We start from the raw sequence: 17486 nt of genomic DNA on the forward strand, positions 1-17486 counted from the left end.
GCGTTGGGTTGTTGTTTGAAATTCAACAAAACTTCACTTGAAACACATTGGAGCAGTACAAGAGAACACACACGAAAATAAAAATAAAATTCCAGCAAAATTCAATTTCGATAGCAAAAGGAGATGAGTAACCAACGCTTCAACCATGTTCAGTTGAGTGGTTATGCCAATAGCATACCGCCCGGGGCTAGCACGCAGATCGGTCCAGATGGCGTCCAAAAAAATGGTTCCTCCGAGGAGCAGTTGCCCTTGTGGCCCAGCGAACGCATTCCTCCTGGTGGCCTATTCCACACACCTAAAGTCCAGTACAGCAAGGAGACGTCCGATTTGATAAGATGTAAGCTACATGACTAACTCTTAAGAGGATCCATCTCTCTACAGTACATTTTTCTGATAGTGCTTGTCAAGGAGTCTAAAATGTCGATGCTAATGCGCAAACGCATCGATGAGACTCTGCGTAATGGCGATCCGCTGCCATTGCCCCAACCGCCTCGACCTAATACTAGCAATGATCCCGATAAGGAGACACTCGCCATTTTGGAGCGTGCTCGCAATGCCAAGCGGAAGAGGTTATTGAAAAGTTTTCAATTCAGAAAACACGTTTCTAATTACTTGTATAACAAATTACAGCCTCAAGAATATCATGGCTAGTGGCGCTTTTAATCAAAGCTACTACAGACCGCCAACCGATAATCGTATGCCCATAGACAAGGCTAAGGCCCAACTGCAATTGAAGATGGCCGGCACCGTTTTGCCAGATCCTGCCATAAAGCCGAAGCGTAGACCTCGTGAGGAGGCGCAAGTAAGCGAGGAGGACATCATCAATGAATGTAAGTTGGCATCAAAAAAAAATACTTCTGTGGGAACTACATATAAAGTTCTTTTGCAGTGCTGGATCAGATAAATGAACGTGCCAATTGGTTAGCCGAAATGGAGGAAATAGGTCAGGGTAAAAAGTATCGTGCTGAGATACGTGATCAAATATCAGAGCGCTTACATCGCATTCGAGCTCTGGAGACTAAAGCCAAACTAAAAGCCTCTGGTTGCTTTCGTTTTGTAGACTAAGCGAAGCGCAAATTGCCCAGAAACTGTATTTGAAATGTGTTTAATGTTATAAAGAATATATTTTCAATAAATTAAAAATATTGTTGGCCCCACAAATAAATACTTTGTTCGAATTTCCTAAGCCGGCTCTAAATCTTATCAGATCTGAAGGGGGGGAAAAAAGGAACAACAATGGCCTTACAGGCGCACTAATAAAGGATCATTTAAATGAACCCGGTGGGTATCAAGGAAACATTAAAGTTTGGCAAATTAGCCATAAATCTATACTAATATTACTGGACCCATTTAATGGATTCTTTCACTGTTGGGAAGCTACACTATCGACGGTGAACATGGGCTATATTATATTTGCAAAAAAAAAATGGAATCCTTACTAAAACGCCAATAATGTATCCAAAGGTGTAAAAAAATTACCCTAAAACCTCCTGAAACATTTTCACTTTAAATATTATGCAATATTATTTAAAAGCCTCCAGCCAAATAAAACATTAGAAATCGATCGACACCGTGATTAATATTGAAGATATTTGTTTGGTCATCCGGCCAAAAACAGCCAAAACCAGCAGCACATCATAGTTAATAAGTAACGTAAATAACTCAATGCAAAGTGCTCGTTTTCTTGTCGCTTGCTTTGCATAGCAAGCCGAGCACTTAACGTTTCCTTTTGTTGCCATAAATTTGCATAGGCTGCTGCGCAGCCGCCACATATGTAATAGTTATTGTCGCTAACTCTGCAAGTCAAGTTCGTTTTTCGTTATCGCATCTGGTACGGAGAAGCTTAGCTTTCCGTCTACCAGCATAAACTTTGTAAATCTCGGCGATCGCTACCTATGCAAAATAAACATTTGTGCACATCTTTTAAATTGAACAATTTCGTTTCGCTTATTTTGCAATTATTTCGCCAACATAATTTCGCATATTTGGAATCATAAAAAAGCTTATGATTATACATTTTGGTGACCCCGACGTGATTAATAATTCCACAAAACCTTGCTTAATCGCGTTAAAAAACAAAAGCGTACATAATTGAGCTCATTGTACACAAAAAATATTCAAGTACATAAGTGCAAAAATATAAGTTCATAGTGCCTACTGTACCGCCAATAAGCAGCCGTGTGAAGCGACGTTTTTGAGGGCAACGAACATCAGCAGATAAAACAGTTATTCGCGCGCGTCATTTATCTCTGCTATTTTCGGTTTTCGGTTCTCTCTCGCGTTCACAATGTCTGAGAGCGACGGTCAAATGCGCGCCTTCCAAGCTGTCGCATCAGCTGCTGCTGACGTAGCTGATGCAGCGACGCTTGCGCCAACAGCTTCGACGTCAACAGCTGTGGGCAATGCAGTGCAAGCTACGAGCAATAGTGTTGAGTTTTATAAGCGCAAGGCGCAATCATTATATGCGTGGGCGCTTTCTATTCAAAATAAAATAAATGATTGTGAAATTGACAATATTTCAGAAAGTGAGCTGCGAAAACGTGTGGAAATGCTGCAAAGTATTCAGGCCTCTTTTAATTTGGTGCATGACAAATTAGAGGAGCTGGACTTTGACGAGATTGGCAGCAGTTTGCGCTGCAACTTTGCTGAGCTGGTGGTCTGCTTGGAGGGCCGCCTGCTAAATGCAATACAAAGGATGCAATCTGGCGCGCCGCCGTGTTCGACGCTTCGGCAAGATGATCAGTCTACCATTGTGATAACTCGGTCTCGTTTGCCTGAGCTTAAGTTGCCTACATTCAGTGGTGGATATACTGAATATGCAGATTTCGCTTCGATGTTCACATCAGTGATCGCCAAGGATCCAGATCTCTCCGATGTGGAAAAGTTGCAGCATTTGAGGTCAAGCTTAAGAGGATCTGCGTTGGGCACGATTCGTGCGCTTGAGATAAGTGGTGCAAATTATTCAGTGGCGTTAGACCTACTCGACAAGCGGTTTAACAATAAGCGTCTTATTTTCCAGGCACACATCTCCGAGATTTTGGGCATTAAAAAGGCTGAAACTACAAGCAAGCTGCGAGAGTTGTCCGACAAAGTCAACGCAAATATGCGTGCACTGTTGAGTTTGGGCAATATGCAAGATGTAGCTGGCAGCATCGTCGTTCAGACAATTTTGGGCAAGGTGGATGCTGCGACGCAGGCAAAGTGGGAGGAAGCCGCCCCATTAAACGTTATACCGTCGTGGGAGCAATTTGCGACGTTCTTGGATAGCAGGTGCCAAAAATTGGAAAACATCGAGCATGCAATGGCATCATATTCGTCGAATTATCAGGTGGGAAAGAACAAAAACACTAACACCAAACGCTCGTTTGTCGCCACTAACCCATCCGCAAATGGTTGTCTGTTTTGTGACATAAATGCACACGAAATATACAGTTGCCCACTTTTTGGTAATTTGTCGCCTGTACTTCGTTTAAAGGAAGCGAAACGCCTCTCTCTGTGTATAAATTGTCTTAGAAAGGGACACAGAATGAGAACTTGCAATTCTGGATCGTGCAGAACCTGTGGTGCCAAACATCACAGTTTATTGCATTTTAATAATTCAGCTGCCGTAAATTTGATGCCTGAGCAATCGTCCGCTTCTGACTTACACTCGCGGCCGTCTTCATTGTTACTGCCACGTAGCGCTCTCGCAGCTGTTTCGCCATCATCGCTTGCTTCATTGCCTGCCCAAAATCTCGGCTCAGATGTTGTGCTCTTGGCCACCGCTGTCATCAGCATTCAAAATCGCGCCGGGACTTGGGTACCCTGCCGTGCACTGCTCGATTCCGGATCACAGTTGCACATAATAACTTCGCGATTCGCTCACCGGCTCCAACTTCGAAAGACCAAGTCGTCGGCCTCTGTGTCTGGTCTTGGTGACGTCAGTTTCAAGTCTGATGGTTGCACTGTGCACTTATGCTTGCAATCATTGGTCACTGACTATTCCGCAAATATTACTGCTTTGGTCGCTCCTTCCATTACTGAGAACCAACCAAATTTCACGGTTGACATATCTCATTGGGATATACCAAGCAATGTCCGCTTAGCTGATCCGGCGTTCTTCAAGCCACAGCAAATTGATATGCTTATCGGTGCCAATGTATTCTACGAGTTGTTGTGCGTAGGTCAGATTAAACTGGCTGATGGCCTGCCACTTCTGCAAAAGACTCGTTTGGGCTGGATAGTTACTGGAGGTGGCTCGCAGCGTCAGAAATCTGCTTTGGTTGCATCCAAGTCTCCGTCTACACAGGATTGCAATACACGAATCGAGCAGATGGTTCGCTCTTTTTGGGAACTCGAAAGTGGTGTCGATCCGGCTGTAAAACTCACCAAAGAAGAGTTCGACTGCGAGGAGCATTTCAAGGCTAATTACAGGCGCCTGCGTACTGGCGAGTATTCCGTCCGATTGCCTGTAAAGCTCAGCACAGATCTGCTTGGCGATTCCTATACGCAAGCCTATCGTCGGTTCATAAACTTGGAGCGAAAGTTAGAACGCAATCCACTTCTCAAAGCACAGTACTCTGCATTCATTAAGGAGTATTTAGAGTTGGGTCATATGTCGCTTGTATCGCCAGTTTCGCTAAATTTGTGCAAGTATTTCCTGCCGCACCATTGCGTTCTGAAGGAGGACAGCACAACGACAAAGTTGAGAGTCGTGTTTGACGGTTCCGCATCCACATCCTCTGGTCATTCTTTAAATGACATCCTAATGGCTGGTCCTTCCATTCAGTCAAAGCTCGCAAACACGCTTCTTCGATTTCGCACGTTTCCTATCGCTTTAACAGGAGACATCTGCAAGATGTACCGCTGCGTGCGAGTATCAAATCCGGATAGCTATTTTCAATGCATTCTATGGCGTGACTCGCCTCAAAAGCCTATTCAAGTTTTCCGTCTTGATACCGTCACTTACGGTACAAAGCCTGCCTCGTTTCTCTCCGTTCGCACTATGCATCAGCTGGCTGAAGATGAGCATGAGCTATTTCCTATTGGCTCCGATATCTTGCGCCGCGATTTTTATGTTGATGATTTAATCACTGGTGGTGCTTCTACAAACGAAGTCATAGAAATTATGAGACAAACCACAGGGCTACTTGCCAAGGCTAATTTCAAGCTAAGGAAGTGGTGCTCCAGCAATCCTGATGTGCTCAAACAAGTTCCGGAAGAAGACAAAGAAACTCTAGTTAAGTTTGATGATGGCAGCGACATAACAAAAACTCTAGGACTGTCGTGGGATCCTGCGACGGATTTATTCATTTTCACGTTTCTGCCAGCATTGACATCTGGTCGAATTTGCAAGCGCACTGTTTTGTCAACTATTGCCAGATTTTATGATCCGCTTGGCCTTATTGGACCAGTAATCGCAAAGGCTAAGATATTCCTGCAGGCGCTTTGGAGAGAAAGGCTTGATTGGGATGAAAGCCTTTCAGCATCATTGACAACATCTTGGCATAATCTTATTGCAGATTTTGAGCGCACAAAGCAGCTGAAATTTCCAAGGCTTGCACTTTCTGTTGGTGTTTCCATTGAAGTGCATGGTTTTAGTGATGCCAGCATAGATGCCTATGGAGCTTGCGTGTACATCATTTCGACCACGCAAGGCCAATCTCGTGCGGAGCTGCTGTGTTCCAGATCTCGTGTGGCGCCGCTCAAATCGTTGACCGTGCCCCGACTAGAGTTGTGCGGAGCCGTTTTGCTGGCACAACTCATAAACGAAATATCTCGTATGGAGTTATTCGACTGCAAGTTTTATTGTTGGTCTGATTCTGCAGTAGCGCTATCTTGGATTCGCAGCGAGCCATCCAGGTTTCAAATTTTCGTTTCCAATCGCATCGCAACTATTCAAGAGTTGACCTCTGGCATGGAATGGCGATATATTCCAACCGATTTAAATCCTGCGGACATACTTTCACGTGGAGCTTTGCCCAGCGAATTAGTCCAGTCCAACTTGTGGCTACATGGTCCCGCATTTCTGACGAAAGATAAATCTTCTTGGCCAGAGTCTTGCAATTCCGTCTCGTCGCTTCCTGAGCAGCGCTCTAAAGTGTTTGTAAGCACCACACTGTGCGAAGACATTGCACAGCAATGCAAATATGTTAACACATTTGGAAAGCTGCAGCGCGTGTTTGCATATGTATACAAGTTCCTGCACCGTGTACGAATTCCTGGGCTATCGGTGGACTGCATCCGTCATGGTACACTGCTGTTGATGCGCTCAATTCAAATGTCTACGCTTCGGGACGAATACAAGACCTTGCAGGCCGGACACACTTTGAAATCGTCTAGCTCCTGTCTTTCTTTATCTCCGTTTCTCGACAGCTCTGGATTGATGCGCGTTGGTGGCCGTCTAAGTAACTCTGCGCTCGACTTTGAAGCCCAGCATCCAATTATACTTCCAAGGCGTCATCCAGTCACGCGTTCAGTCATTATGCACTACCATGTCCGTAATCTGCATTCTGGACCTCGTGCATTGCTGGCCTCAATTCGGTTGCAGTATTGGCCAATTGGCGGTCGGAAAACAGTGTGCAGCGTAGTCAGCAAATGCACCATTTGTTTTCGAGCCAAGCCTCGTCTTGTGGAGCATGTTATGGCTGACCTGCCAAAGGATCGAGTTGATGCTTCACATACCTTTATGGTCACTGGTGTGGATTTTTGTGGGCCGTTTTTCTACAAAAGCGAGGTCCGCAATAAGGCACCAATAAAATGCTATATTTGCATTTTCATTTGCTTCGCCACCAAGGCTGTGCATTTGGAGTTGGTGAAGGATTTAACCACCGGAGCATTCTTAAATGCACTTAAACGCTTTATTTTGACGCGCTGTCGACCTACGAGGATCTGGTCTGACAACGCTACAAATTTCGTTGGCGCACGGAACGAGATGGCTGAGCTAAAGCGTCTTTTTGAATCCAGCGAGCACCTGCAGGCTGTGCAAGAATTTTGCCTTGCTGACTGTATTGATTGGCGTTTCATTCCGCCGCGCTCGCCTCACTTTGGTGGTCTATGGGAAGCGGCTGTAAAGACTGCCAAGCATCATTTCTACAGATCCGTCGGACTATCGCTGCTCGAATTTGATGAACTGCGCACGCTTGTATGCCATATCGGGGCAATTATTAATTCTCGCCCATTGTTATCCCTTTCAGAACATCCAGCAGATCTCGATGTCTTGACTCCAGCTCATTTTCTTGGTGCTGCTCCGCTGTCAACGTACGTTGAGCCTGATCTGACGAAGCTCAATTTCAATCGGCTGGATCGATGGCAGCGCGTGACGTACTACCAGCAGATATTTTGGGCTCGCTGGCGTGAAGAATACTTGACGCTTCTTCAACAGCGCTCAAAATGGCGAGTGTCGCAGCCTGGACTCTCCATTGATGATGTCGTTCTGGTCAAGGACGAGAATTTGCCGCCCCTCAAATGGCCATTAGCAAGGGTGGTCAGCCTCATCAGCGGCGCAGATGGCGTGTCGAGAGTTGCAGAATTGAGGACTTCCACTGGAACCATTCGGCGAGCCGTTCGCAAATTATGCCCGCTGCCGAAACAAGATGTTGTTGAAGACCCTGGTTCTTCAACAGGGGGAGTATGTTTGGTCATCCGGCCAAAAACAGCCAAAACCAGCAGCACATCATAGTTAATAAGTAACGTAAATAACTCAATGCAAAGTGCTCGTTTTCTTGTCGCTTGCTTTGCATAGCAAGCCGAGCACTTAACGTTTCCTTTTGTTGCCATAAATTTGCATAGGCTGCTGCGCAGCCGCCACATATGTACTAGTTATTGTCGCTAACTCTGCAAGTCAAGTTCATTTTTCGTTATCGCATCTGGTACGGAGAAGCTTAGCTTTCCGTCTACCAGCATAAACTTTGTAAATCTCGGCGATCGCTACCTATGCAAAATAAACATTTGTGCACATCTTTTAAATTGAACAATTTCGTTTCGCTTATTTTGCAATTATTTCGCCAACATAATTTCGCATATTTGGAATCATAAAAAAGCTTATGATTATACAATATTTAAATTCACTAAACCCTTCTGGGCTGCCGCAACATGAATTGACGGTGAAATTCGGAATTGCAATCGTGCTTTTGAGAAATTCAAGCCTTCCAAGCATGTGCAATGGGACGAGGCTGTTTATTAAGGAATAGCAGGACAATTTAAGATTAGAAAGAATTATCAACGGCCCAGCAATTGGTAAACTAGCTAATATAACGAGGATACCGATGATCCCATTTGATCATTTATATGGCTTCAATTTCCGGTAGTCCCAGGCCAAGCCTTCAAATTAGTGAGGAGCGACATACGAAAGCAATGTTTTACGGTATGTTGACCTATCACGAGTCGGAGGTTCTGAAAATCAATTTATTTTGCTACCACAAAATAAAACATCAAATATCTTTTACAGAGAACCTCTGACCTAATAAAGAATAACAAAAAAACTAAAAACGAACAAAAGATCATAAAATAATAATATCCAAAATAAATTTTACTCCTTCATAGTTACTCATAGCAAAAAGAAGGGTGTATGTGTGCTAAGTGCGTGTGTATTATAAAATGTATAATTTTTAAAAATTTTGTAAAAATACCCGCGCGAAGCTGGAGCAGGGCGCTAGTATAGTATATTCTTAATTCTATTTCGAATTCAAGGAAGATAGTTTTAGATTCTTTATTTAGCACAAATAACAGAACAATATGTGTATATAGCTTTAGCTCCTTTTTTGCAGAAATTCAGCGGTATTTGCGTTCATATATAGCTTTGCATCACTATACAGTAACTTATGCAGCGAAATATACATGTACAAAAATAAAATTAGACCACACCCTCCAGAGATATTAAAATCATCATGTATTTTCAGGGATACATATACATTCACACTTACAATATCGTTTTCGAATGCATTATTAATGCACAAAATTAAATATAATTCGAAAAGAATTTCGATCGATTAATTATATAGCTTTATTGAATTGATTGGATTCATAAATATATATTAATATATATATTTATACATAATAGTAATAGTAAACATGTGTTAATTATAACTAAATCTGGCACACATTAAATACAAATACATACACGCACACATACAGATATATTAACAAGGTAAGAAGCCCAACTTTGGGAACAAAAGTAATTACTGAATACTTCTCATTGTTCGATTGGCAAAACGAGCATAAATTAATATAAATTCAAGAGTTAATAATTGTATATTTGTAAAATCGAATAAATAAGTAGAGTATATGTAGTCTATATCAATATTTTATGTATCGGCTTGTTATTATACACTACTTGTTGCATATACACGCATGCGCTTCGGTCTCGCGACCTAGTACATTACATATAATTTTCCATTAAAAAATAGACAACTATTTGTGTTATTTGTTTTAGCGCTTGTGCCAAAAAATTTGTACAAGGAATAAAATATTCAACAGGAGGGCATGTGGCAACGGAACTCACCGGCTGCCTCCGCATAGCGATTGCGTATTAAGTAACCGCTAATTACCTCGGCAACCTCATGTGGACGGTCCTCGTGCACGGCGTGTCCGCATCGTGCCAAGACTTGCATCTGGAAACGGCCCTGCATTTGGCCGACGGTTAGTGTGCGATCTAATCCATCGATGCTAGCCAGGAGCAGCTGCTTGGGGAGACGTAAATTAAGGAACTTGTCGCTGAGGCCCGAGAACCAGCCCACCCAATATTTTTCGGATTTAGATAGATCAATACGCCAAGTGTAACTGCAAGCAAAAAAATGTCATTAATGCTGCTGCTTGATGCTGCACCTCTGTGCTTACTTCTTTGCTGCATCTGTCTGTGCTTTGGTCGTAATGGGCTTTTTGAAGTCTGCACTATTTGCTGAATCATCATTGGCACTGGCCTCATCGGTGGCAGATGCTGCGGCATCATCAGCACTGTTGCCGACTTCTTCGTCTTCAGAAATGCTGAATGGATTCGGAAACATACTGGTGTGCTGGGCAGCTTCAAGCTCTTCATCAGGCAAGGGCAGGTCATTCGTTGCTAGCTGATTCGTTGTACAGCTGATAAAAAAAATTTGTTCAATTGACTTAAATTTATTGCTTTTAAAGTGGTTATCTACTCACTTGATTATCTGTCCAGGCATTGAGACTTTGGCACTATCCACATTTCGTACCTGTCCGCTACGTATGCACCATTCTATAGCATTGGGTATGCTCTGGAAGTATTTGGGCCTCGAACGTAAAAAGCTTTGCATGCTGGCGAGCGCTTCCATGGCTGTGCCTTCAACGACATCGATGACAGTAATGCCAATCAAATTGGGCACAAGAGCCATGTGAGCAAAATGCACAGCAATTGCGCCGCCCATTGAATGTCCTACGACAAAGATTTGTGGCACCTCATCGGGATAGAGCTTTAATATCAGATCGCCAATATCCCTAAAAGGTTACAAACCAATTTAAATTACACTTAAAACCAATAAGCTGTGTCACTTACTTTGACAGCGTATCTGCCGACAAGTCATCTTCATTATCCGTCTTTGTATCGCCATGGCCACGCAAATCGATGGACAAGCACTGACAGTGTATCATGCTTGTGACTTCTGACTAAAATGCAAAATGCAGAATACTGAAATTATACACCGCCCTTTATGTCGACAATTGCAGGCACGCTGCACTTTTCAATACATACACAAAAGTGTGCCCAGGTGAGTGCTGAGTATCCTCCACCATGTAACAGCAAAATTACTGGTCCAGGCTTTTCGGGTTTTTTGGTCCGATAGATTCGAAAGGTACGCTGCTCATCAATCATGACGTCCTCCTTCTCAGCAAAAAAATCACTCCACATGACTGGGGTGTAATCGCGTATGCGCGACTTTTTAAAGGAGTCACTGTAATTGAAACGATTAACTATTAATTAGATGCTGTCACCTTTCCACTTGCCCACGCACACACACACACTTATAAACATTGTTGTGCGCGCCAGCAATAGCAGCAGTGTAGCATCAAAAAAAAAAACTTACGCTCTGCCTATGCGCCCAGTGATTGTGGGTGGCAATTTGCCCTTGAGAATTGTACGTTGTAAACTAGACATCTTCTATTCGATTGTCTGCGCGTTTTTGTTATCTGTAGCTCCTTTTAATTCAACTCCTTCTTATTTGCACCTGATTCTCTACTCAATTCTAGTTTAAATTATAATATAGCAAATTTTCGTTTTTCGTTGCGGCTACATCAGAAATAGAGTTGTCACTGTCACCACTTGAATGAGTTTGCCAAAGTTGTTGCCATTTGAGGAGAATAGTCGATAGCAGTGCCAGAAATATCGATTATTGGCAGTATGCTTTAAAATCTATTAAAGTTTTTGTGCCAATTATTTTTGAAATTAATACTTTATACATAATATACTTATTTCGATTTGAACATGTGTATATATAAATATCTCAATCGCGCTATTGTCAGTTCTTACAGCTCCAGTAAGTTATGCTGCCACTTGGCCAAATAAAGATTGCCAGATAGTAGCAGCATCCATCATTTTATTTAACGGTAGAAACTCATTTTAAATATAGTCTATCTACACAATATATGTTGTATGGTTCGTGATTAGGGTTAAATTAAAGGTTACTGCACATTAACTTGCCGCATGCACGAGTAAACTATAATACATTAAAATATCGTTCACTTAATCACATAAACAAGCACTTGAGCATGCACACATATACTTTTAAAGAAGCACGCTGCTGGTCACATACATTTCACATGTGCACTAAAAAGTCCCCAAAACCAAAATATTATAAAGAAAAGCAAATGCATTTTCAAAAACACGTTTCTTGAACACTATGCATAATTAATTAGGAAACCTGTTTCGACAAAACACATTTGGTAGGCAAAAAGAGTGATGATCCGTTGCATGAAGACTGCGTGACCCACTTGATCTGATAACAACACAACAAATGTAAATAAAACTCAAGTTTGTCCCTCTTTTAAACAAAATACGGAATTACGATGGTAGCGATAGTAGGCATAACAAAAGCGGAAACCTAATGGGAACAATTTGTTAGTTGGGTGCTAGCATTCGTAGCGTTCACATCACGCCTGTCATAAAAAACAAAGTCATTGAAACTTGACTCTGATAACAAGTAAAAGCGACACAAGTGTTTAGGAAAGCTACGCAAAGATAAGCATAGAATTGTTTAACTAACAAAGTATGTATGTAGAAAAGACTTTTAAAAACGATCATGCAGTAAAATATAAGTTTGGTTTGCGTGCGTAGTGCATTTTGCTAGAATACATTTAAACAAGCCGCCAATTATGCAATTTTATCATCTGGCAATGCCGTCAGCTCAGCTGTTAATTTCACTCTCCCGCCATTACCGGCAGATGCGCGTTGCATTCTGTTTTCTCTCTCTTACTCTCTGGTTATAAATTTGTTTTTTCAATTAAGAACAAATTTGCAACAGCAGCTTATGTTGATTAGCAGCAAGTGTTAAATTTCCTTTAGTGATTAAGCCGTCATGCTTAGTTAGTTGTAATTGTACAATTGTCCGTTTTGACTCTGTGATAAGGTAACGTGGACTGATAAGCAGTCATTTGCACCTCTGTTTATGTTTACTTTGATACGTATGTTTGTACGTGTTGGTTGCTATTTATTTGAATTGCTGTCGTATTTGCATTAACAAGTTTATTTGCGACACGTTTACAGTACATTGCACTGCGTCATTGCAGCACAATAACGAATTTAACCCCATATAATAATCATTTGTAACCGTCAACGTTTTAGGAATAATATGTCAGCTAATGGAAATGGACACGTTGGGGGTGCGGAGCATGTTGAAGTACAAAAGCTAACTTCCAAGGCTAAAATTTATACACGTCTGCAGGAGCTGGGTACATTCTATAAAAAGCAATTCGGCGAAGAGCCCGAATTCTATGTGCGGGTGCCTGGCCGGTAAGTTATTCTTAAAATTTGAATTGTGTATACCACTTATAAATATTTATATGACTGCAGTGTGAACATTATTGGCGAACATGTGGACTATTGTGGATACCCCGTGCTGCCCATGGCCATTGATCAGAGCATTATCTTGGCTATCGGTCGCACGCCGAAGGATTCAAAACTGCAATTACGAAATCTGGACGAAGGCAAATTCAGCGACTTTAGTTGTGATCTGAAGTCGGTAAAGTAAGCAGCCCCTACAAAAGAAGATGTGATGTGTACTAATCCCAGCTCGAATTTCAGCATTGTGCTACCCAAAACTGGTGGTCCGGCCTGGTACAATTATTATCTTTGTGGCGTGAAGGGTATTCAGGAAGCACTAGGCGGCAAATGGCGTCCCTTGGGCATGAAAGTCGCTCTTAGCGGTAATGTGCCCCCAGCATCGGGTTTGTCCAGTTCCAGTGCTTTGGTCAGCGCTGCTGTCTTGGCGACGGCCCATGTGCAGAACATGCCGCTGGACCGCAAGGAGCTGGCTTCTATATCGGCAAGCTGCGAGTGCTACATTGGCACCCAAAGTGGTGGCATGGATCAGGCTATAGCCTATTTAGGAAAAGCAGGATGTGCCCAGCATATTGAGTTTCATCCGAAGCTAAAGGGAACACCAATTGTCCTACCCGTTGGCAAATGCTTTGTGGTGGCCAACAGTCTGGCTGAGAAGAATAAGGCTGCATCCTCGGACTACAACGAACGTGTGGTTGAATGTCGTTTGGCCACACGTTGGCTGGCCAAGCACAAGAAATTGCCTAACTGGCGCCAAGTCATCAGATTCATTGATCTTGAAGATGCCTGTGACCTCGATAATGCGTCCTACGAGAAATTGGTCGAGCAAGTGCTAATAAAACCAGTCTACACACGTGCTGACATATGCAAGGAACTGGGAATTACGGAGCAAGAATTAGAGACCCAATTTCTAACGCCGAACACGCAGCATATGCAAGAATTCAAGTTGCGACAGCGAGCTGCTCACGTTATACAGGGTGGGTAGCCTTATACTTATATACCCGATCTTAATTCACATAACCTCATATATAAATATGTAGAAAATGTATTTAAGAGTTAAATCGAAGTTTTAGCCCGAACCTAGACACTTTTCCATATTATTTAAGTTTGCAACGTACTTAGAAATCATATCCATATATTCATTTTTACATAATTTCAATTTATGTGTCTATGTGAATTATTTGTATGATCATCGTCTGCGTTAATCGAGGTTCATATATTCTTTAGGCTTATTTCGTTAAATGTAGATCCATATATGTACATAGACGAGCTAATGATATGCATTAGCATCTCCAATCCTTTATAAATGGAAATACTATTTTCAAAATGTAATATGTAATGTTTTATCCAAATATTTTTACAGAAACTGGCCGTGTGACCAAATTTCGTGATATATGTGAGAAATTGGCGGGCCGTGCCAATGAACAGGACACTCTTAAGCTTGGCCAGCTAATGCGCGAGTCGCATCACAGTCTACGGGAGCTCTACGAATGCTCACATCCCGATGTGGAACGTTTAATAGACATATCCGCAAAATGTGGCGTAAGTGCACGCATTACAGGAGCCGGGTAAGCCTGAGAGGATATTTTCTGAACATATCGAATTTTCAACTGCTGCTTCTCCTTATTTTCAGTTGGGGTGGTTGTATTGTGGCGATGTGTGATTCAATTGATGCAGCTGCTGAATATATTAATGTGCTGAAACGTGAATATTTTGCTCATTTACCTACCCACATACTGGAACGTTATCAGGCAAATGATTTTAATGACGCAGTTTTCGCCACATTTCCTGGTAATGGCGCCGAGTTGTATGTGCAATAATTGGATACAGATGTTTATACTTTATATATACACATACATATTCAAGTAGTAGTAGTAGTACTTCCAAGTTTTGATAACCATATATGATATATAACTTTATATCTTTACAAAACGGCATTTTGATTTGGTGGAACAACTGGTTTTACAACTAAAACAGTTTGCCCCATTTGCGGCTGAATTTTTGAAAAGTTTGCTTCAGGCACTATTTTTATCATTGAAAGCAAACTTGATTATTTAGTCATGTATCAGAAGACGATGTACATACAATTTATAGCTCAATTAAAATGGATGGCTCCTTATAAATCAAAGTATTTACTATTTATTTAACCCAGTACTTGTTAAAAAAAATTTGAGTGACATCAAAAGAAACATTAAAGAATCGCAGAATTAGTAAATTCTGTTAGCAAAGAGCATTTCACAATTTAATATACCCCGATAGAAGTTCCCAAAAAGGGATCCCGAAGACATAGCAGCTCGTCTGAAGCTTCTTTACTCCCATCGTGGCGTGATGATGCACGAAAAAACTCCAACCACTTCGCAATCGTCTGGCACATCACAGTGTCGGCGACTCTTTGTCAATGAACGGGATGAGGGGAAAAAAGCTCTATGGACCGCAAGACGGTCCAATGCATCTGTGAGCGCCCATCGAAGTCGTATCAGTGCGGCGATTGCAAACATTACTTTTACGGGCGCATGAGGGAGAAGTGCCTCAAGCATCCTACCGATACCTTCCTCATGGATATCAAGGAGTTACAGCTGACCCATGACCAAATGCGCCGCCTGGAGGACATCACCTTGCGTAAGAGCAAGCCCTCTAGCTGCTAAATGGATTTGAAACCCGAAAACACCATTAGCTTCTGACACACAAAATAAGTTCATAAGTTATGCGACTTGAAATATAAATTTATTGAAGCCAAGAACATGGCGTACAACAAAATTTTATGATTATAAAGTGTGGGTTATCCAGGCGAAACACATTTTAGAGGATGCCTCTTTAAATAAACTAGACTAAGACTAGCCACAGAGAAGCTATTGGTTCTTCTTAACTTTTTTTAATATTTAAGAAGATTGTGACAATGACTCTAAATTATTTTTCATCCCCGAAGAGTCTGAAGTTAATTAAACAATGCATTAGTCCTCAATTCAAATCCTCTCCATAAATATTTATTCCCTTAGTTTATTTTATCGAGAAATGTCGAGCAAAGCTATACTTAAGCTTAGTGGTCAAAGGTCTTCAATCATGTACAGAAATAATCATAAAATCGTGGATAGATTTTTGTTAAAAAAAATATACATATATATTAACAAATTACAAACTAACTAAAAAACAATCGGCACATTTAAATATTTTAAACCACTGTTCAATTTTTATCTTCGACTTAGGTAGCCGGCATTTTTTAATAGCTTATAGACCTCTTCGCGTGGAATTTTCTCTGCCTCACGGTCCACCACGGCCGATTCCTTGCGTGTAAGTAACGACTCCTTAGCCAAGTTGGCTGCAATGTGCGGATCACTGTAGAAACGCGCACTCTTTGACAGTTCTGGAGGTAGCTCGGATTCCCATTGGGCGTTCTTAACTACAGAAGGATGTGCGTCGGCTGTTGCATATCCTTGATATGCCGATGCGGGCTCATAGTGTGAGGCCGCCGTTAGAGACAAACTGGGCAGGGCGTTACTCAGGCCCTGATGGTAGAAAAATTGTGCTTCAACTGATCGCATAGAAAGGGCCAAGCAAGAGGCCAGTAAGAGTGAAACATGGCTGGCATACATGATCTGAAAAAGAAATTAAAAAAAAAAAAACACTTCATGTTGTAAATACTTAGTTATGGAAAATGTTCAAAAGTGAGCTTCGGAAAAAGACACCAGAAAAGGTTATTATATTCTACATAGAATATGTCTCAAATCAACTTTTGATTTAGCTCTCTCGTTATCTGCAGTGTAAGAGCGTTTGATTCGGCTTCTAATATTTTGGTTGTCCAAATAAAGCTATTTAGGATGCTGCCATTTAACGACGTCGGCTAGAGCTGTTGTGACCGTGAATAAAAACTTTAACGAAAGCCCCAAGCAGAGTAAACTTTTGGGTAAGCTGATAATAGATGAGAGGTGCTGAATTTGCAAAATACTTGTAATAGGACCTATTACTATATATCAAAATAAGTACAAAAGGAATTACGTAAAATCGAAATAAAATGCTGGTAAAACCAATCATAGAAGAAGAGCAAAGGCAAGAAGAAACGGGGAGTTCTATAAGCGTTCTCATTGACGGGCACTATCCGCACATTTTTACTTTGACTTGAGTTTAATATTCGTTAAACATGTCTATTAAAAACTGAATTTCAGTTTCAGAATTCTACCTATTTGTGTTTAAAGACAGAATATTTTATATTATGTTGTGTCATAATAACATATAGCATAGTTTTGCCAGTTGCATATTAATAATTCGAATAAACTTTCTGAAATACCAAACTTTGTACATATTCTTCAGCGATTTAACATTGCATTCTATTCTGTCTTCTAGTGATTGCAAATTAATAAATGATATCCCAAACAAAAACTAAGCCCATACAAGTGTAACAGAAACTGTGCATTCGTTGTTGTTGGACGCTTTAATCTGCCTGTCAATTGCGAGGCGTCATAAATTATTTACGGAAAATCAATTATCGCTCAGCTTCTAGACA

The 17486-nt window shown here is 41.5% G+C and overlaps 4 protein-coding genes across 4 annotated transcripts; 2 read left to right on the forward strand and 2 right to left on the reverse strand.

Moving 5' to 3' along the window:
• The first annotated feature begins 56 nt into the window (after positions 1-56).
• LOC115623062 (UPF0193 protein EVG1 homolog) lies at positions 57-1161 on the forward strand. Its single transcript, XM_030517241.1, has 4 exons — positions 57-337; positions 398-569; positions 631-830; positions 890-1161. The coding sequence occupies exons 1-4, from the start codon at positions 124-126 to the stop codon at positions 1063-1065; spliced, it is 762 nt and encodes a 253-aa protein (XP_030373101.1). The 5' UTR covers positions 57-123; the 3' UTR covers positions 1066-1161.
• Positions 1162-8964: 7803 nt separating this feature from the next.
• LOC115622741 (protein phosphatase methylesterase 1) lies at positions 8965-11231 on the reverse strand. The gene is made up of 6 exons (XM_030516787.1): positions 11019-11231; positions 10688-10886; positions 10493-10602; positions 10123-10434; positions 9817-10059; positions 8965-9759 (listed from the first exon to the last, which is right to left on the reverse strand). Exons 1-6 carry the CDS (start codon positions 11087-11089, stop codon positions 9450-9452), a joined length of 1245 nt encoding a protein of 414 aa, XP_030372647.1. The 5' UTR covers positions 11090-11231; the 3' UTR covers positions 8965-9449.
• An 835-nt stretch (positions 11232-12066) lies between these two features.
• LOC115622660 (N-acetylgalactosamine kinase) lies at positions 12067-14920 on the forward strand. Its single transcript, XM_030516670.1, has 6 exons — positions 12067-12197; positions 12773-12940; positions 13001-13174; positions 13232-13965; positions 14352-14556; positions 14622-14920. Exons 2-6 carry the CDS (start codon positions 12780-12782, stop codon positions 14806-14808), a joined length of 1461 nt encoding a protein of 486 aa, XP_030372530.1. The 5' UTR covers positions 12067-12197; positions 12773-12779; the 3' UTR covers positions 14809-14920.
• A 1256-nt stretch (positions 14921-16176) lies between these two features.
• LOC115622496 lies at positions 16177-16578 on the reverse strand. Its single transcript, XM_030516442.1, has one exon. It carries the CDS (start codon positions 16576-16578, stop codon positions 16177-16179), a length of 402 nt encoding a protein of 133 aa, XP_030372302.1.
• Between the last annotated feature and the right edge of the window lie 908 nt (positions 16579-17486).

Source organism: Scaptodrosophila lebanonensis, unplaced genomic scaffold (genome assembly GCF_003285725.1).
Source record: "Scaptodrosophila lebanonensis strain 11010-0011.00,11010-0021.00 unplaced genomic scaffold, SlebRS2 tig00000043-arrow-pilon, whole genome shotgun sequence".
In the NCBI taxonomy this organism is placed as follows: Eukaryota; Metazoa; Arthropoda; class Insecta; order Diptera; family Drosophilidae; genus Scaptodrosophila; species Scaptodrosophila lebanonensis.